The sequence below is a fragment of the Oncorhynchus mykiss genome, chromosome 24 (assembly GCF_057628025.1).
Source record: "Oncorhynchus mykiss isolate SJ-2025 chromosome 24, ASM5762802v1, whole genome shotgun sequence".
Classification (NCBI taxonomy): domain Eukaryota; kingdom Metazoa; phylum Chordata; class Actinopteri; order Salmoniformes; family Salmonidae; genus Oncorhynchus; species Oncorhynchus mykiss.
The window spans coordinates 37957501-37978819 of NC_143045.1; the positions used below are offsets into that span (position 1 = coordinate 37957501).

At 43.8% G+C, this 21319-nt stretch overlaps 1 protein-coding gene across 4 annotated transcripts in view; it reads left to right on the forward strand.

Annotated features, from left to right (window-relative positions):
- The window catches only part of LOC110503413 (ventricular zone-expressed PH domain-containing protein), a 206028-nt gene extending 203564 nt beyond the window's left edge, over window positions 1-2464 (forward strand). Inside the window, exons 14-15 of one of the 4 annotated variants that reach the window (XM_036962011.2) lie at window positions 1439-1492; window positions 1695-2464. In XM_036962011.2, the coding sequence (XP_036817906.2) occupies window positions 1439-1492; window positions 1695-1877 (237 nt within the window). In that variant the 3' untranslated portion in view covers window positions 1878-2464. The remainder of the gene's footprint in view (window positions 1-1438; window positions 1493-1694) is intronic. The other 3 variants (XM_036962012.2, XM_090218941.1, XM_090218942.1) reach the window with 3 other exon arrangements.
- Window positions 2465-21319: the final 18855 nt, after the last annotated feature.

Sequence of the window (21319 nt, forward strand, 5' to 3'; positions counted from 1 at the left end):
TTGGGCATTATCACCTAATTATATTTCTAATCTTATTGGGCATTATCACCTAATTATATTTCTAATCTTATTGGGCATTATCACCTAATTATATTTCTAATCTTATTGGGCATTATCACCTAATTATATTTCTAATCTTATTGGGCATTATCACCTAATTATATTTCTAATCTTACTGGGCATTATCACCTAATTATATTTCTAATCTTATGGGCATTATCACCTAATTATATTTCTAATCTTACTGGGCATTATCACCTAATTATATTTCTAATCTTATTGGGCATTATCACCTAAGTGGAAGATGGTAGTCACAATATCACAATGTTAAATGGTCATATTATAAATGTGCCTCTGGGGAAACTGTCAGGGTTTACTTTCCATTCCAAAAAAGGCCATTCATGTGTAGTGGTAATGGGGAAACGACATCACGAGGCCTGTCATCGTGTTTAGTGGTAATGGGGAAACGACATCACGAGGCCTGTCATCGTGTTTAGTGGTAATGGGGAAACGACATCACGAGGCCTGTCATCATGTTTAGTGGTAATGGGGAAACGACATCACGAGGCCTGTCATCATGTGTAGTGGTAATTGTGAAATGACATCACGACATCACGAGGCCTGTCATCGTGTGTAGTGGTAATGGGGAAACGACATCACGAGGCCTGTCATCGTGTGTAGTGGTAATAGTGAAACCACATCACGAGGCCTGTCATCTTGTGTAGTGGTAATGGGGAAACGACATCACGAGGCCTGTCATCATGTGTAGTGGTAATGGGGAAACGACATCACGAGGCCTGTCATCGTGTGTAGTGGTAATGGGGAAACGACATCACGAGGCCTGTCATCATGTTTAGTGGTAATAGTGAAACCACATCACGAGGCCTGTCATCGTGTGTAGTGGTAATGGGGAAACGACATCACGAGGCCTGTCATCATGTGTAGTGGTTATAGTGAAACCACATCACGAGGCCTGTCATCGTGTGTAGTGGTAATAGTGAAACCACATCACGAGGCCTGTCATCTTGTTTAGTGGTAATTGTGAAATGACATCACGAGGCCTGTCATCGTGTGTAGTGGTAATGGGGAAACGACATCACGAGGCCTGTCATCATGTGTAGTGTTAATAGTGAAATGACATCACGAGGCCTGTCATCATGTGTAGTGGTAATAGTGAAATGACATCACGAGGCCTGTCATCATGTGTAGTGGTTATAGTGAAACCACATCACGAGGCCTGTCATCGTGTGTAGTGGTAATAGTGAAATGACATCACGAGGCCTGTCATCATGTGTAGTGTTAATAGTGAAACGACATCACGAGGCCTGTCATCGTGTGTAGTGGTTATAGTGAAACGACATCAATAGAATTGGATGGCTGCTCCAAAACTTTCACTTATCACTATTTATTAATGTATAGCTTGTCCTGTCTCCTACAGAAGGATGAGCCAGACGACAGCACCATTGAGCTGAGCAAAGTGCAGAGCGTCAAGGTGGGGGAACTTAAAGTCCGTTCATGTAACATCAAGTCATACCCTTTGTCCACTTCTGATAACCCTATCGCCTGTTGTCTGACTGGCTGTGGCTGTGTGTGTGTGTGTGTGTGTGTGTGTGTGTGTGTGTGTGTGTGTGTGTGTGTGTGTGTGTGTGTGTGTGTGTGTGTGTGTGTGTGTGTGTGTGTGTGTGTGTGTCCAGGTGGTGGCTAAGAAGCGACGTGAGCGGGGTCTCCCTCGGGCCTTTGAGATCTTCACGGACAGTAAGACGTACGTCCTGAAGGCTCGTGATGAGAAGCATGCTGAGGAGTGGCTCCAGTGTATTAATGTTGCCGTGGCCCAGGCCAGAGAGAGAGAGAACAGAGAGGCCACCACCTACCTGTGACCTTGTGACCTGGAAGATATTCTACCGTGACCCGTTCCTGACCCAGAAACACAACACACAGCCCCGCACTACTGTACCATCGACTAACAACAGTCCTGTGATGTCCACGGTTTCTGATCATCTGACAGTCCAGTGATATCCTCTGTTTCTGATCATCTGACAGTCCTGTGATATCCACTGTTTCTGATCATCTGACAGTCCAGTGATATCCTCTGTTTCTGATCATCTGACAGTCCAGTGATATCCTCTGTTTCTGATCATCTGACAGTCCAGTGATATCCACTGTTTCTGATCATCTGACAGTCCTCCGATATCCACTGTTTCTGATCATCTGACAGTCCAGTGATATCCTCTGTTTCTGATCATCTGACAGTCCAGTGATATCCTCTGTTTCTGATCATCTGACAGTCCAGTGATATCCACTGTTTCTGATCATCTGACAGTCCAGTGATATCCACTGTTTCTGATCATCTGACAGTCCTGCGATATCCACTGTTTCTGATCATCTGACAGTCCAGTGATATCCACTGTTTCTGATCATCTGACAGTCCTCCGATATCCACTGTTTCTGATCATCTGACAGTCCAGTGATATCCTCTGTTTCTGATCATCTGACAGTCCTCCGATATCCACTGTTTCTGATCATCTGACAGTCCAGTGATATCCTCTGTTTCTGATCATCTGACAGTCCTCCGATATCCACTGTTTCTGATCATCTGACAGTCCAGTGATATCCACTGTTTCTGATCATCTGACAGTCCTCCGATATCCACTGTTTCTGATCATCTGACAGTCCAGTGATATCCTCTGTTTCTGATCATCTGACAGTCCAGTGATATCCTCTGTTTCTGATCATCTGACAGTCCAGTGATATCCACTGTTTCTGATCATCTGACAGTCCAGTGATATCCTCTGTTTCTGATCATCTGACAGTCCAGTGATATCCACTGTTTCTGATCATCTGACAGTCCAGTGATATCCACTGTTTCTGATCATCTGACAGTCCTGCGATATCCACTGTTTCTGATCATCTGACAGTCCAGTGATATCCACTGTTTCTGATCATCTGACAGTCCTCCGATATCCACTGTTTCTGATCATCTGACAGTCCAGTGATATCCTCTGTTTCTGATCATCTGACAGTCCTCCGATATCCACTGTTTCTGATCATCTGACAGTCCAGTGATATCCTCTGTTTCTGATCATCTGACAGTCCTCCGATATCCACTGTTTCTGATCATCTGACAGTCCAGTGATATCCACTGTTTCTGATCATCTGACAGTCCTCCGATATCCACTGTTTCTGATCATCTGACAGTCCAGTGATATCCTCTGTTTCTGATCATCTGACAGTCCAGTGATATCCTCTGTTTCTGATCATCTGACAGTCCAGTGATATCCACTGTTTCTGATCATCTGACAGTCCAGTGATATCCACTGTTTCTGATCATCTGACAGTCCAGTGATATCCTCTGTTTCTGATCATCTGACAGTCCAGTGATATCCTCTGTTTCTGATCATCTGACAGTCCAGTGATATCCACTGTTTCTGATCATCTGACAGTCCTGCGATATCCACTGTTTCTGATCATCTGACAGTCCTGCGATATCCACTGTTTCTGATCATCTGACAGTCCTGTGATATCCTCTGTTTCTGATCATCTGACAGTCCTGCGATATCCACTGTTTCTGATCATCTGACAGTCCTGCGATATCCACTGTTTCTGATCATCTGACAGTCCTGTGATATCCTCTGTTTCTGATCATCTGACAGTCCAGTGATATCCACTGTTTCTGATCATCTGACAGTCCTGCGATATCCACTGTTTCTGATCATCTGACAGTCCTGTGATATCCACTGTTTCTGATCATCTGACAGTCCAGTGATATCCTCTGTTTCTGATCATCTGACAGTCCAGTGATATCCTCTGTTTCTGATCATCTGACAGTCCAGTGATATCCTCTGTTTCTGATCATCTGACAGTCCAGTGATATCCTCTGTTTCTGATCATCTGACAGTCCAGTGATATCCACTGTTTCTGATCATCTGACAGTCCAGTGATATCCACTGTTTCTGATCATCTGACAGTCCAGTGATATCCTCTGTTTCTGATCATCTGACAGTCCAGTGATATCCACTGTTTCTGATCATCTGACAGTCCTGTGATATCCACTGTTTCTGATCATCTGACAGTCCTGCGATATCCACTGTTTCTGATCATCTGACAGTCCAGTGATATCCACTGTTTCTGATCATCTGACAGTCCTCCGATATCCACTGTTTCTGATCATCTGACAGTCCAGTGATATCCTCTGTTTCTGATCATCTGACAGTCCTCCGATATCCACTGTTTCTGATCATCTGACAGTCCAGTGATATCCTCTGTTTCTGATCATCTGACAGTCCTCCGATATCCACTGTTTCTGATCATCTGACAGTCCAGTGATATCCACTGTTTCTGATCATCTGACAGTCCTCCGATATCCACTGTTTCTGATCATCTGACAGTCCAGTGATATCCTCTGTTTCTGATCATCTGACAGTCCAGTGATATCCTCTGTTTCTGATCATCTGACAGTCCAGTGATATCCACTGTTTCTGATCATCTGACAGTCCAGTGATATCCACTGTTTCTGATCATCTGACAGTCCAGTGATATCCTCTGTTTCTGATCATCTGACAGTCCAGTGATATCCTCTGTTTCTGATCATCTGACAGTCCAGTGATATCCACTGTTTCTGATCATCTGACAGTCCTCCGATATCCACGGTTTCTGATCATCTGACAGTCCAGTGATATCCTCTGTTTCTGATCATCTGACAGTCCTGTGATATCCACTGTTTCTGATCATCTGACAGTCCAGTGATATCCTCTGTTTCTGATCATCTGACAGTCCAGTGATATCCTCTGTTTCTGATCATCTGACAGTCCAGTGATATCCACTGTTTCTGATCATCTGACAGTACTGTGATATCCACTGTTTCTGATCATCATATCAGCCAGCTGTGGGGCAGCTGAGACTGATATCCAGACATCATTGTCAGCATTTTTGGAGAGTCTATCTATATGCATTTTATAAAGGCTATTGTTTCAGTATTTAAAAGCAATAAGGATCTTACTATAACTAATGACCTTCTATTTCCAGCAAAAGCGATCGACATACTAAACCTAGCAATAAAAGCTCAATATGAACAGCATTATAGAACTGTCTTGGCCGAGACAGTGAAGATTAAGAAGCCTTAATGGACAGCAGATGAGAACGTTCTAGAACAAACAAACAAACAAGAGTTAGTGCTATTAGCATTTGAGGCAGTAGAATTGATTAATATTACCGTCATTTCAACAACAACAAAAACACTGGTGTTATATAGTGAGTTCCAAAAGTATTGAGAAAAAATTACCGACGTCACAAATATCATAACCCCCAGACATGGTAACCATTACAATAACAGTGGAGGTTAGCATTTTTTTGGAAGTGTGTAACTTTCTCACTCGTCATTATTCACGGTTCATTCAGGACTATTTGTAATCTGGGTAGCATCCACATTAATGTAGTAGTGTTTAGAAACATATTTTATTCTTATTTACAATAAAAGTGATTACGAAATGACACACTACATTATTATTAGCAATCATTTCTATTGGGCACAAAATAATCTGAGAATTTTGAATTTGTCCCAATACCTTTTGTCCCCTAAAATATGTACAAAATGTGCTATAATTTCTAAAAGGTTGACCCGATACGGATGAAAATCCCCTCAAATTAAAGCTGACGGTCTGCACTTTCACCTAATAGTCATTGTATCACATCCAAAGTGCTGTAGTACAGAGGCAAAACAACAACACAATTTTAACCGTCCCAATATTTTTTGGAGCTCACTGTGTGTCATATTTGATAAATGATCAGACTAGTCCCCTGGAGGTCTTAGCAGAGGCTCAGAACAACAGGGGTGGATATCGGTCACACTGCTGGGGGCAGTGCGTTCTCTCTCCTTCCAGGAAACATGTTTCTATGGAGAAACACATTTATTGGCAAAGCTATCGTCTTTGTATTCTCTCGCTTTTTTTCATCCAAAAAAAGAGCTTGGTGTGTGTGTGTGTGTGTGTGTGTGTGTGTGTGTGTGTGTGTGTGTGTGTGTGTGTGTGTGTGTGTGTGTGTGTGTGTGTGTGTGTGTGTGTGTGTGTTTACAATGACAAGCATTGTTGACAATTCTGACATGTCCCTGAATAAATACATTAAACCTGTTGTTTGCAGAACTGGCTCTCATCACAGTGGAATCTTCATTTATAAACACAAATAAATGTCAACCCCAGAGTCACGTTTTATAGAATCCGGTTATAGGTGAACGTTCCTCTTTCTCCAGAGTAATGAATGACTTGGGGGGGGGGGGGGTAATATGTTATGGAGCAATATGTTATGGACTCTGAACTAATATTTAGTCTTTAAAACTATACACTCACAAATCGCCAAGTCAATCGAAGAACTGGTCTGGAGATGTCCTTGTGTGTTCGGAACCAGTGCCAGTTCTGTCATAATGAATGAGCTGTTTCTGTGGATGATATAATTGTTGCAGCCGGGTTAAGTCCTTTTGAATCAGTTGTGGGAAAAGTATCCAATTGTCATACTTGAGTAAAAGTAAACATAACTACATAGAAAGTTACTCAAGTAAAAGTGAAAGTCACTCAGTAAAATACTATTTGAGTAAAAGTATAAAAGTATTTTGGTTTTAAGTGTAATTGCTAACATATACTTTAGTATCAAAAGTAAAAGTATTTTGAATGAGTTGTAAGTGTAGATGATGTACACTCGGTGGCCAGTTTATTAGGTACACCATCTAGTACTGGGTCGGACCCCTCATTTGCCTCCAGAACAGCCTGAATTCTTCAGGGCATGGAAGGTGTGGCGTTCAAACGTTGCTCAATTGTATCCAAGGACCTACCGTGTGCCAGGAAAACATTCCCCACGGCTGTACCGTTGACACCTGGCAGGATGGAGCCATGCTGCTTACACAACATCCTGCCTCTGCCATCAGCATGACCCAACAGGAACCGGGATTCGTTGGAACCAAGCAATGTTTTTTTCCACTCCTCGATTGTCCAGTGTTGGTGATGGCGTGCCCACTGGAGTCACTTCCTCTTGTTTTTAGCTGATAGGAACCCAGTGTACTGTCACGTTCTGACCTTAGTTCTTTTGTTATGTCTTTGTTTTAGTATGGTCAGGGCGTGAGGTGGGTGGGTTGTCTATGTTAGTTTTTTCTATGATTTGGGATTTCTGTATTTGTCCTGGTATGGTTCTCAATTAGAGGCAGCTGTCAATCGTTGTCCCTGATTGAGAACCATACTTAGGTAGCCTGGTTTCACTTTTGAGTTGTGGGTGCTTATTTCCTGTTTAGTGTTTTTGTCTTTCACCTTACGGGACTGTTCGTTTGTTATTTATTGTTTTGTTCAGTGTTCTCTAGTACGTGATTAAATGCAGTGAACACTTACCACGCTGCGCATTGGTCCTCCTCTCTTTCTCCCAACGACGGACGAACGTTCCAGTGTGGTCTTCTGCTGCAATAGCAAGGACCGACAAGTTGTGTGTTTCAAAATGCCGTTCTGCACACTACTGTTGTACTGTGCCTTTATTTGCCTGTTTGTGGCCCGCCTGTTAGTTTGCACGATTCTTGCCGTTCTTGTTTGAGCTCTTGTCATCAACGAGCTGTTTTCGCCTACAGGACTGCCTCTGAATGAATGTTTTTTGTTTGTCGCGCCATTCTCGGTTAACCCTAGACACCGTTGTGCATGAAAAGCCCAGGAGGCCGGCCGTTTCTGAGATACTGGAACCGGTGTGCCTGGCATCGAAGATCATATCACGCTCAAAGTCGCTAAAGTCACTCGTTTTGCCCATTCTAACGTTCAATGGAAACGTAACTGAATGTCTTGATGCCTGTCTGCCTGCTTTATATAGGAAGCCACGACCACGTGACTCACTGTCTGTAGGAGCGAACCATTTTGGTGAACGGTGGGGGTTGTACCTAATAAAATAAACCCTGTAATACTCTACCACCTCTTCAGTGGTCATACAGAGTAGAGACTAGAGACAAACAAAGCATGGAGCCTGGAGTAGCTGAAGCTGTAGAGGGAAGGTTCCACTTTAACCAGCACTCTACCATGAGTTACCATGTTTGTTTTTAGGACTCTTCAACCGGGTGAGGTATACCTGTGTCAAGTTAATGGCTGTGTTTAATTAGGACTCTTCAACCGGGTGAGGTATGCCTGTGTCAAGTTAATGGCTGTGTTTAATTAGGACTCTTCAACCGGGTGAGGTATGCCTGTGTCAAGTTAATGGCTGTGTTTAATTAGGACTCTTCAACCGGGTGAGGTAAGCCTGTGTCAAGTTAATGGCTGTGTTTTAGCCCAGCTTCTGTGCCACGTCTAGATGTGTGTAAACAGTGTCTATTCAGGGCAGGCCTGTTTCCTGTAGTCCTGTGGCTCTAGGTGAATGTTGGGTCTACACTGCCTGCTCCATGGCCTGCTCTGTAATGCTATAGTAGTGTCAGAATATTGGGTCTACACTGCCTGCTCCATGGCCTGCTCTGTAATGCTATAGTAGAGTCAGAATGTTGGGTCTACACTGCCTGCTCCATGGCCTGCTCTGTAATGCTATAGTAGAGTCAGAATGTTGGGTCTACACTGCCTACTCCATGGCCTGCTCTGTAATGCTATAGTAGTGTCAGAATGTTGGGTCTACACTGCCTGCTCCATGGCCTGCTCTGTAATGCTATAGTAGTGTCAGAATATTGGGTCTACACTGCCTGCTCCATGGCCTGCTCTGTAATGCTATAGTAGTGTCAGAATGTTGGGTCTACACTGCCTGCTCCATGGCCTGCTCTGTAATGCTATAGTAGAGTCAGAATGTTGGGTCTACACTGCCTGCTCCATGGCCTGCTCTGTAATGCTATAGTAGAGTCAGAATGTTGGGTCTACACTGCCTGCTCCATGGCCTGCTCTGTAATGCTATAGTAGAGTCAGAATGTTGGGTCTACACTGCCTGCTCCATGGCCTGCTCTGCAATGCTATAGTAGAGTCAGAATGTTGGGTCTACACTGCCTGCTCCATGGCCTGCTCTGTAATGCTATAGTAGAGTCAGAATGTTGGGTCTACACTGCCTGCTCCATGGCCTGCTCTGTAATGCTATAGTAGAGTCAGAATATTGGGTCTACACTGCCTGCTCCATGGCCTGCTCTGTAATGCTATAGTAGAGTCAGAATGTTGGGTCTACACTGCCTGCTCCATGGCCTGCTCTGTAATGCTATAGTAGAGTCAGAATGTTGGGTCTACACTGCCTGCTCCATGGCCTGCTCTGTAATGCTATAGTAGAGTCAGAATATTGGGTCTACACTGCCTGCTCCATGGCCTGCTCTGTAATGCTATAGTAGAGTCAGAATGTTGGGTCTACACTGCCTGCTCCATGGCCTGCTCTGTAATGCTATAGTAGTGTCAGAATGTTGGGTCTACACTGCCTGCTCCATGGCCTGCTCTGTAATGCTATAGTAGAGTCAGAATGTTGGGTCTACACTGCCTGCTCCATATCCTCCTCCTCCTCCTTATCCTCCTCCTCTGCCTCCTTCTTCTCCTCCTCCTCCTCCTTATCCTCGTCTTCCTCCTCCTCCTCCTCCTCCTCCTCCCCTCATATCCTCCTCCTTCTCCCTGACCCAGTAACACAGCTGTGGTCAGCCCCCAGAATCTCACCCCAACAGCAGAGTCCACTGGTGATACAGTAAGTTGTTCAGTGTAGTTCAACACTCCTAATTCAATGAGCCTGTGGTCTTTTAACTCGCTCCAGATATCCACTGTCAGGTGGCGTCACTCCTACACGACGCTCGTCCCTCAACCTCAGTGCAGGCGGAAACGACACGCAATCTGACGTAAGGTAATGCCAGATAACAGCATGCTAGTAGTGTTCACCCACATATCAGGAGTGGGTTACATCTAGCTGGATGGACTCTGTTCCCTGCCAACCCATTGTAAAAACACCACCCAGAAGTCTGTGCGTCAGCCACTACACTATGGTGCCATGGTGATGACGTCATCATTCTATTACTGCTTCCATTTCAGAATGTTTGAAGACAATGTCTTGTGAATATTCTAGAACCAGTTACGTCAACACTTGTTCCTCTCCAGTCTCTGCCATCTTGCCCTAGATACAGAGCCTCTCAGGGTCTTTGAGCCTTATGAGTTGAGTTGTTTTTCTGTGTTTCTTCATAACTGAATACATTTACAGGCAGCTGTGTAAATAGGGTTTCCTGTTACGGTGCCTTAAGACGATACATATGTGTGTTTCAGTGGTGTCTCTTATGCCTGACGTCAGAGGATTTCTATATGCTTGTGAGAACCATTCCACGTTCGGAGCCTCTGGAGAAGAAAACGCTTCTACTGTGATTAACCAACTACAGTAGTATGTTAAACTGTTTAGATTCAATAACACAGAGGAACTTTATCTTATACGGTTCTAGATTTCACAAGATTCACAGATTTTGTATTTTTTGAGAGAATTTACAGAAATAATTCATGTTTTTGAGTATAGATAAAATTGTAGAATACATGATATCAAACTTCTATAGTGTTTGTTCTTATGTTAGATTGTATTGAAAACCACTTTGGTTTTCATTTTGAGGACAGTATTTATTTTTCCCGTATTGTAAAACCTGAAAAAACAGCTGATGCTTAATGAGATTGATTTTCTATGCATCACTTTAACATCGTGTTCTTATGTTTCTGTCAAAACCATATAACTGTAAAGACAAAATGAATGCTGTTGCCTCTTTCAGATTCAATAAGACTCACTGCTCTCTCTCTCTCTCTCTCTAAGGATTATTAAATATCCTCAATAAGAAAAGGTTGATCATTCAAAATCACACATTAGCTTCACAGCATTCATAGCTAATGTGAAAATTGTTCCATGTTCTGAAACAGAGAGGTAACTGGTTCCATGTTCTAAAACAAAGAAAGTAAATGGTTCAATGTTCTAGAACAGAAGACAAATGGTCCAATGTTCTAGAACAGAAGATAAATGGTTCCATGTTCTAAAACAGAAGATAAATGGTTCAATGTTCTAGAACAGAAGATAAATGGTTCCATGTTCTAAAACAGAAGGTAAACGACTGAAGTAGTGGTATGTTTGTGTTCAGAGATCTCACACACGTCCCTTGTCTGGCGTCTGCGGTCTGTTTCACACACAGACAAACACACACACGGCTGGCGTCTGCTGTCTGTCGCTGCTTTAAAGGGTTTCAGCTTCTGGAGATCATTTCATCCATTCGAACAACAAATTACAGCACGGAGAGAACAGGGACAGGCAGAGAACATCACAGAGATTCATGTTTAGAGCTTGTTTAAAGATGCTGCTAACACTGAACATGCCAGCAATCACACACACAGCTTTTTCTATGTGAATGTTCAGGCCTTTTTGGGAGTCAAAATGGATTCCCATTAAAAAAAAACTATTTTTCCTAACCTTAACCCTAACCTGCGCCCTCCAAAACATGACCTGCCAAACCCGATCTCTTAACACCCGCTCTCTTACTGCGGGTGATTCTCTGATCCACCTCTACGCAGACGACACCATTCTTTATACCTCTGGCCCCTCTTTGGACACTGTGTTAACTAACCTCCAGACGAGCTTCAATGCCAATACAACTCTCCTTCCGTGGCCTCCAACTGCTCTTATTAAACGCAAGTAAAACTAAATGCATGCTATTCAATCGATCACTGCCAGCACCTGCTCGCCCATCCAGCATCACTACTCTGGACGGCTCTGACTTAGAATACGTGGACAACTACAAATACCTAGGTGTCTGGTTAGACTGTAAACTCTCCTTCCAGACTCACATTAAACATCTCCAATCCAAAGTTAAATCTAGAATCGGCTGAACTATTTCGCAAACAAAACATCCTTCATTCATGCTGCCAAACATACCCTCGTAAAACTGACCATCCTACCGATCCTCGACTTCGGAGATGTCATCTATAAAATAGCCTCCAACACTCTACTCAACAAACTTCGCATCGCCAAACCCACTGGCTACAGGTCATCTACAAGTCTCTGCTAGGTAAAGTCCCGCCTTATCTCAGCTCACTGGTCACCATAGCAGCACCCACTCGTGGCACGCGCTCCAGCAGGTATATCTCACTGGTCACCCCCAAATCCAATTCCTCATTTGGTCGTCTTTCCTTCCAGTTCTCTGCTGCCAATGACTGGAACGAACTGCAAAAATCTCTGAAGCTGGAGACTCATATCTCCCTCACTAGCTTTAAGCACCAGCTCTCAGAGCAGCTCACAGATCGCTGCACCTGTACATAGCCCATCTGTAAACAGCCCATCTACTGTATCTACCTACCCCATCCCCATACTGTATTTATTTATTTATCTTGCTCCTGTGCGCCCCAGTATCTCTACCTGCACATTAGTCTTCTGCCGATCTACCATTCCAGTGTTTATTGCTATATTGTAATTACTTCGCCACCATGGCCTATTTATTGCGTTATCTTATAACTTACCTCATTTGCACTCACTGTATGTAGACTTTTTGTTTTCTTTTGTTCTACTGTATTATTGACTGTATGTTTGTTCATCCAACGTGTAACTCTGCGTTGTATTTGTTGCACTGCTATGCTTTATCTTGGCCAGGCCGCAGTTGCAAGTGAGAACTTGTTCTCAACTAGCCTACTTGGTTAAATAAAGGAGAAATACATTTTTTAAATTAAAAAAAGCCAGCTACACCAATGTGTTGGAGGAAACACCATCCAACTGATGACTGAAGTCAGCCTGCAGGTGTCCATTACCACAAGGACTCACTGAAGCACAATGAGCCAGCCAAACCCAAACAATTGTGCACCACCCAATGGGACATCCGGTCACAGCCAGTAACGATCAAACCCCAGGATGTGAATGAATACATTTTAATTTCTACTGGTCCATCGTAGGAATCGAACCCACAACCCTGGCGTTGCAAGTGCCAAGCTCTGCCAACTGAGACACACAAAAGCTGCAGTGTGTACCAAGGTGCTCTGGAATTGTTACAATGTGAAATGTTCAAACATATAGAATTCCTTATGTAGCAGGGTTGTGCGTTAAACATCATCTCCCTGTGCCAATAGCTGCCATTATGCTCTCATTAGAGAAACTTCTAGACTAGTTTATTGTCTGCATGGGGTTAGAAGGAGCTTTGTATTCAACAATGGGGCCCACTTTAAAATGGAACATTTTGAAGACAAGGCTAATTATTCATAATTTGGCGATGGAGAGTGATTTTATCCAGCCAACAGTCGCCAACAACATCTCACTTGGCATCGATCAGAAAACTAGTTCTCCGTTTACGGGAATTCCAGTGTTTCTGTTAAGAGTCACTCAGTGGAGATGTCTGGGTCGGGACAATTCCCCCACAGCAAATGTAGTGTCGAGTCAGTATGTTTAGATGTCTGGGTCGGACAATTCCTCCACAAGCAAGTTTAGATGTCAGAGTTGGACAATTCCTCCACAGGCAAGTTTAGATGTCAGGGTCGGGACAATTCCTTCACAGCAAGTTTAGATGTCAGGGTCGGGACAATTCCTTCACAGCAAGTTTAGATGTCTGGGTCGGGACAATTCCTTCACAGCAAGTTTAGATGTCAGGGTCGGACAATTCCTTCACAGCAAGTTTAGATGTCAGGGTCGGGACAATTCCTTCACAGCAAGTTTAGATGTCAGGGTCGGGACAATTCCTTCACAGCAAGTTTAGATGTCTGGGTCGGACAATTCCTTCACAGCAAGTTTAGATGTCAGGGTCGGGACAATTCCTCCACAGCAAGTTTAGATGTTTGGGTCGGGACAATTCCTCCATAGCAAGTTTAGATGTCTGGGTCGGGACAATTCCTCCACAGCAAGTTTAGATGTCTGGGTCGGGACAATTCCTCCACAGCAAGTTTAGATGTCAGGGTCAGACAATTCCTTCACAGCAAGTTTAGATGTCAGGGTCGGGACAATTCCTCCACAGAAAGTTTAGATGTCTGGGTCGGACAATTCCTCCATAGCAAGTTTAGATGTCTGGGTCGGACAATTCCTCCATAGCAAGTTTAGATGTCAGGGTCAGACAATTCCTCCACAGCAAGTTTAGATGTCAGGGTCGGACAATTCCTCCACAGCAAGTTTAGATGTCTGGGTCAGACAATTCCTCCACAGCAAGTTTAGATGTCTGGGTCAGACAATTCCTCCACAGCAAGTTTAGATGTCAGGGTCGGACAATTCCTCCACAGCAAGTTTAGATGTCTGGGTCAGACAATTCCTCCACAGCAAGTTTAGATGTCTGGGTCAGACAATTCCTCCACAGCAAGTTTAGATGTCTGGGTCAGACAATTCCTCCACAGCAAGTTTAGATGTCTGGGTCAGACAATTCCTCCACAGCAAGTTTAGATGTCTGGGTCGGACAATTCCCCCACAGCAAATGTAGCGTCACCAAGACCTGTCAGCTTGAGATTTAACACCAGCCTTAAAGCTACATGCTCTTTGTATTTATGTCTCTCCCCCTCTCTCTCTCTCTCTCTCTCTCGTCTATGTCTCTCTCTCTCTCTCTCTCTCTCTCTCTCTCTCTCTCTCTCTCTCTCTCTCTCTCTCTCTCTCTCTCCCCCCGCTCCCTCTGTCACTAAACACTTTCTAGAAGGACATCGCCATTTGGCATCATCAAAACCTCGACCAGTGATGATGATTCATCACCTCTTCTTCCTCTTCAGTTAGATAACTGACCTGCCGGCAAAACAAAAACCAACGAACCAGAGAGAGCGATGTTTAACGCCACAGGGCGGCCGGGCCAGAGGTGATAAATAGCTATCTCTTTAGGTCAGATGACAGTGATTTACAGACTCTTACAAAGGGCCGTGTTTTACTGGAAGCTGTAGTTACAATGCTTGGGAGAGAGTAGCATGGTGACATAGTTCTGTCTAGGGTTGCAGAATTCCTTGTAACTTAAGCACAAATCCCATGTTTTCCTGAAATCCATGGTTGGAGGGTTCTGCTGTTCTGGATTTACTGCGTATTCCTTCCTGATTCAGGGAATTTGCCAACCGAGATTTCTGGAAACCTGGGAATTTTTGCAACCCTAGTCCGGTCATAGCTGGCACAACCAAGGAGGAGAGCTCAAGTTCTTATCCATGGCTCCTCCATCATCTCAGAAATAGACAGGAGGGGAGTGGATGTGGCACCTCTTACTTCAAAGGGGAGATGTTCACGTACCATTGTAGAAATGAATATCAGCCCCCAGTCGCACCACTGTCTAGCGGAGCTGTGTCCTATGTTACGCTCATGCAAACAATCACATTCAGTCACCTAACACATGTCCCCATGAACATCCATGACAACAAAGATGTTATTTTCTCTATTAGAATTCCACAGCTCCTTTCTGTGCGAAGCTGATTAATGCACACTCACACTCTCTCTGGATTACTGAAGGAGAAGTGGTTTGAAAGACAGAAGGGGGAGAGGAAGACTATAGAGAAGATGAAAGGGGGGGGGGGTACAGGGAGAACGGCTCTCTTCACATAACAGCTCTCCTCCCACCTGGATGTTCAACTTCAACATTTTATTTAACTAGGCAAGTCAGATAAGAACAAATTCTTATTTACAATAGAGGCCTACTGGGGAACAGTGGGTTAACTGCCTTGTTCAGGGGAACAGCGGGTTAACTGCCTTGTTCAGGGGAACAGTGGGTTAACTGCCTTGTTCAGGGGAACAGCGGGTTAACTGCCTTGTTCAGGGGAACAGTGGGTTAACTGCCTTGTTCAGGGGAACAGTGGGTTAACTGCCTTGTTCAGGGGAACAGCGGGTTAACTGCCTTGTTCAGGGGAACAGTGGGTTAACTGCCTTGTTCAGGGGAACAGTGGGTTAACTGCCTTGTTCAGAGGGAACAGTGGGTTAACCGCCTTGTTCAGGGGAACAGCGGGTTAACTGCCTTGTTCAGAGGGAACAGCGGGTTAACTGCCTTGTTCAGGGGAACAGTGGGTTAACTGCCTTGTTCAGGGGAACAGTGGGTTAACTGCCTTGTTCAGGGGAACAGTGGGTTAAACTGCCTTGTTCAGGGGAACAGTGGGTTAACTGCCTTGTTCAGGGGAACAGTGGGTTAAACTGCCTTGTTCAGAGGGAACAGTGGGTTAACTGCCTTGTTCAGGGGAACAGTGGGTTAACTGCCTTGTTCAGGGGAACAGTGGGTTAACTGCCTTGTTCAGGGGAACAGTGGGTTAAACTGCCTTGTTCAGGGGAACAGCGGGTTAACTGCCTTGTTCAGAGGGAGCTCGACACATCTTTATCTTGTCAGCTCTGGGATTTGATCCAGCAACCATTTAGATTATTGGTCCAACGCGCTAACCACTAGGCTAGCTGGCACCGCAACATACCCAGAGCCAAGGTATTCTCCTGAGCTGCATGCCATGAAAGCAACTAGAACGGCTCTACAAATGAACAGGGCTCATTATCCATAAGGTGAACTAGGAAACCCAGGGGTGTTCTTCTCTACCATCAACAAACTCCCCCCCCCCCCCCACCCCACCCCACCTGACTCACCACTGTGAACACACTTCATGTCTTCTCCCTTGTCAATGAAACCACTGAACTCCGTACCTCTCCTTGCTCACCAACTACAGGCCTTTCTCAAACCTCCTCTTCCTCACCAACTACAGGCCTATCTCAATCTCCTCTTCCTCACCAACTACAGGCCTTTCTCAAACCTCCTCTTCCTCACCAACTACAGGCCTATCTCAATCTCCTCTTACTCACCAACTACAGGCCTTTCTCAAACCTCCTCTTCCTCACCAACTACAGGCCTATCTCAATCTCCTCTTCCTCACCAACTACAGGCCTTTCGCAATCTCCTCTTACTCACAGACTACAGGCCTTTCTCAAACCTCCTCTTCCTCACCAACCAGAGGCCTTTCTCAAACCTCTTCCTCACCAACTACAGGCCTTTCTCATCATGTTTAGTGTTCTCCTTGGTCAGTCTGTCATCATGGTTAGTGTTCTCCATGGTCAGTCTGTCATCATGGTTAGTGTTCTCCATGGTCAGTCTGTCATCATGGTTAGTGTTCTCCTTGGTCAGTCTGTCATCATGGTTAGTGTTCTCCATGGTCAGTCTGTCATCATGGTTAGTGTTCTCCATGGTCAGTCTGTCATCATGGTTAGTGTACTTATTTATTTATTTATTTATTTATTTATTTATTTATTTTAATATTTCATTGTATTACTTTCTACCCTGCTGATTTTGTTATGTAGTGACTTTGGATGTAATGAAAAGTGTTTCAATTAACATGGGTTATTATTAGAAGCTGCATGTACTTTCTCTCCCTCTCTATCTGTTTCCCTGTCTCTCTCCCTCTCTATCTGTTTCTCTCTCTCTCTCCCTATCTATCTGTTTCTCTCTCTCTCTCCCTATCTATCTGTTTCCCTGTCTCTCTCCCTCTCTCTCTCTCTCCCTATCTATCTGTTTCCCTTTCTATCTGTTTCCCTGTCTCTGTCCCTCTCTCTCTCTCTCCCTATCTATCTGTTTCCCTCTCTATCTGTTTCCCTGTCTCTCTCCCTCTCTCTCTCTCTCTCCCTATCTATCTGTTTCCCGTTCTCTCTCTCTCTCTCTCTCTCTCTCTCTCTCTCTCTCTCTCTCTATCTCTCTCTCTATCTCTCCCTCTCTCTCCCTTTCTCTCCCTATCTATCTGTTTCCCTGTCTCTCTCTCTCTCTCTCTCCCTATCTATCTGTTTCCCTTTCTCTCTCTCTCTCTCTCCCTATCTATCTGTTTCCCTTTATATCTGTTTCCCTTTATATCTGTTTCCCTGTCTCTCTCCCTATCTATCTGTTTCCCTCTCTCTCTCTCTCTCTCCCTTTCTCTCCCTATCTATCTGTTTCCTTGTCTCTCTCCCTCTCTCTCCCGCTCTCTCCCTATCTATCTGTTCCCTATCTCTCTTTCTCTCCCTTTCTCTCCCTATCTATCTGTTTCCCTGTCTCTCTCCCTCTCTCTCCCTATCTATCTGTTTCCCTGTCTCTCTCCCTCTCTCTCCCTATCTATCTGTTTCCCTGTCTCTCTCCCGCTCTCTCCCTATCTATCTCTTTCCCTTTCTCTCTATCTCTTTCCCTTTCTCTCTCTCTCCCTATCTATCTCTTTCCCTTTCTCTCTCTCTCTCTCCCTATCTATCTCTTTCCCTTTCTCTCTCTCTCTCTCCCTATATATCTCTGTCCCTTTCTCTCTCTCTCTCTCCCCCCTATCTATCTCTTTCCCTTTCTCTCTCTCTCTCTCTCCCTATCTATCTCTTTCCCTTTCTCTCTCTCTCCCTATCTATCTCTTTCCCTTTCTCTCTCTCTCTCTCCCTATCTATCTCTTTCCCTTTCTCTCTCTCTCTCTCCCTATCTATCTCTTTCCCTTTCTCTCTCTCTCTCTCCCTATCTATCTCTTTCCCTTTCTCTCTCTCTCTCTCCCTATCTATCTCTTTCCCTTTCTCTCTCTCTCTCTCCCTATCTATCTCTTTCCCTTTCTCTCTCTCTCTCTCCCTATCTATCTCTTTCCCTTTCTCTCTCTCTCTCTCCCTATCTAGCTCTTTCCCTTTCTCTCTCTTTCTCTCTCCCTATCTATCTCTTTCCCTTTCGCTCTCCCTCTCTATCTGTTTCCCTGTCTCTCTCCCTCTCTATCAGTCTCTCCCTGTCTCTCTCCCTCTCTATCTGTCTCTCCCTGTCTCTCTCACTCAATTCAATTCAATTCAATTCAATTCAAGGGCTTTATTGGCATGGGAAACATGTGTTAACATTGCCAAAGCAAGTGAGGTAGACAACATACAAAGTGAATATATAAAGTGAAAAACAACAAAAATTAACAGTAGACATTACACATACAGAGGTTTCAAAACAGTAAAGACATTACAAATGTCATATTATATATATATATATATATATATATATATATATATACAGTGTTTTAACAATATACAAATGGTTAAAGGACACAAGATAAAATAAATACGCATAAATATGGGTTGTATTTACAATGGTGTGTGTTCTTCACTGGTTGCCCTTTTCTCGTGGCAGCAGGTCACAAATCTTGCTGCTGTGATGGCACACTGTGGAATTTCACCCAGTAGATATGGGAGTTTTTCAAATTTGGATTTGTTTTCGAATTCTTTGTGGATCTATGTAATCTGAGGGAAATATGTATCTCTAATATGGTCATACATTGGGCAGGAGGTTAGGAAGTGCAGCTCAGTTTCCACCTCATTTTGTGGGCAGTGAGCACATAGCCTGTCTTCTCTTGAGAGCCATGTCTGCCTACGGCGGCCTTTCTCAATAGCAAGGCTATGCTCACTGAGTCTGTACATAGTCAAAGCTTTCCTTAATTTTGGGTCAGTCACAGTGGTCAGGTATTCTGCCGCTGTGTACTCTCTGTTTAGGGCCAAATAGCATTCTAGTTTGCTCTGTTTTTTTGTTAATTCTTTCCAATGTGTCAAGTAATTATCTTTTTGTTTTCTCATGATTTGGTTGGGTCTAATTGTGCTGTTGTCCTGGGGCTCTGTAGGGTGTGTTTGTGTTTGTGAACAGAGCCCCAGGACCAGCTTGCTTAGGGGACTCTTCTCCAGGTTCATCTCTCTGTAGGTGATGGCTTTGTTATGGAAGGTTTGTGAATCACTTCCTTTTAGGTGGTTGTAGAATTTGACGGCTCTTTTCTGGATTTTGATAATTAGTGGGTATCGGCCTAATTCTGCTCTGCATGCATTATTTGGTGTTCTACGTTGTACACGGAGGATATTTTTGCAGAATTCTGCGTGCAGAGTCTCAATTTGGTGTTTGTCCCATTTTGTGAAGTCTTGGTTGGTGAGCGGACCCCAGACCTCACAACCATAAAGGGCAATGGGCTCTATGACTGATTCAAGTATTTTTAGCCAAATCCTAATTGGTATGTTGAAATTTATGTTTCTTTTGATGGCATAGAATGCCCTTCTTGCCTTGTCTCTCAGATCGTTCACAGCTTTGTGGAAGTTACCTGTGGCGCTGATGTTTAGGCCAAGGTATGTATAGTTTTTTGTGTGCTCTAGGGCAACAGTGTCTAGATGGAATTTGTATTTGTGGTCCTGGTGACTGGACCTTTTTTGGAACACCATTATTTTGGTCTTACTGAGATTTACTGTCAGGGCCCAGGTCTGACAGAATCTGTGCATAAGATCTAGGTGCTGCTGTAGGCCCTCCTTGGTTGGTGACAGAAGCACCAGATCATCGGCAAACAGCAGACATTTGACTTCGGATTCTAGCAGGGGGAGGCCGGGTGCTGCAGACCTTTCTAGTGCCCGCGCCAATTCGTTGATATATATGTTGAAGAGGGTGGGGCTTAAGCTGCATCCCTGTCTAACCCCACGACCCTGTGTGAAGAAATGTGTGTGTTTTTTGCCAATTTTAACCGCACACTTGTTGTTTGTGTACATGGATTTTATAATGTCGTATGTTTTACCCCCAACACCACTTTCCATCAGTTTGTATAGCAGACCCTCATGCCAGATTGAGTCGAAGGCTTTTTTGAAATCAACAAAGCATGAGAAGACTTTGCCTTTGTTTTGGTTTGTTTGGTTGTCAATTAGGGTGTGCAGGGTGTATACATGGTCTGTTGTACGGTAATTTGGTAAAAAGCCAATTTGACATTTGCTCAGTACATTGTTTTCATTGAGGAAATGTACGAGTCTGCTGTTAATAATAAAGCAGAGGATTTTCCCAAGGTTACTGTTGACACATATTCCACGGTAGTTGTTGGGGTCAAATTTGTCTCCACTTTTGTGGATTGGGGTGATCAGTCCTTGGTTCCAAATATTGGGGAAGATGCCAGAGCTAAGTATGATGTTAAAGAGTTTTAGTATAGCCAATTGGAATTTGTTGTCTGTATATTTGATCATTTCATTGAGGATACCATCAACACCACAGGCCTTTTTGGGTTGGAGGGTTTTTATTTTGTCCTGTAACTCATTCAATGTAATTGGAGAATCCAGTGGGTTCTGGTAGTCTTTAATAGTTGATTCTAAGATCTGTATTTGATCATGTATATGTTTTTGCTCTTTATTCTTTGTTATAGAGCCAAAAAGATTGGAGAAGTGGTTTACCCATACATCTCCATTTTGGATAGATAATTCTTCTTGTTGTTGTTTGTTTAGTGTTTTCCAATTTTCCCAGAAGTGGTTAGAGTCTATGGATTCTTCAATTGCATTGAGCTGATTTCTGACATGCTGTTCCTTCTTTTTCCGTAGTGTATTTCTGTATTGTTTTAGTGATTCACCATAGTGAAGGCGTAGACTCAGGTTTTCCGGGTCTCTATGTTTTTGGTTGGACAGGTTTCTCAATTTCTTTCTTAGATTTTTGCATTCTTCATCAAACCATTTGTCATTATTGTTAATTTTTTTCGGTTTTCTATTTGAGATTTTT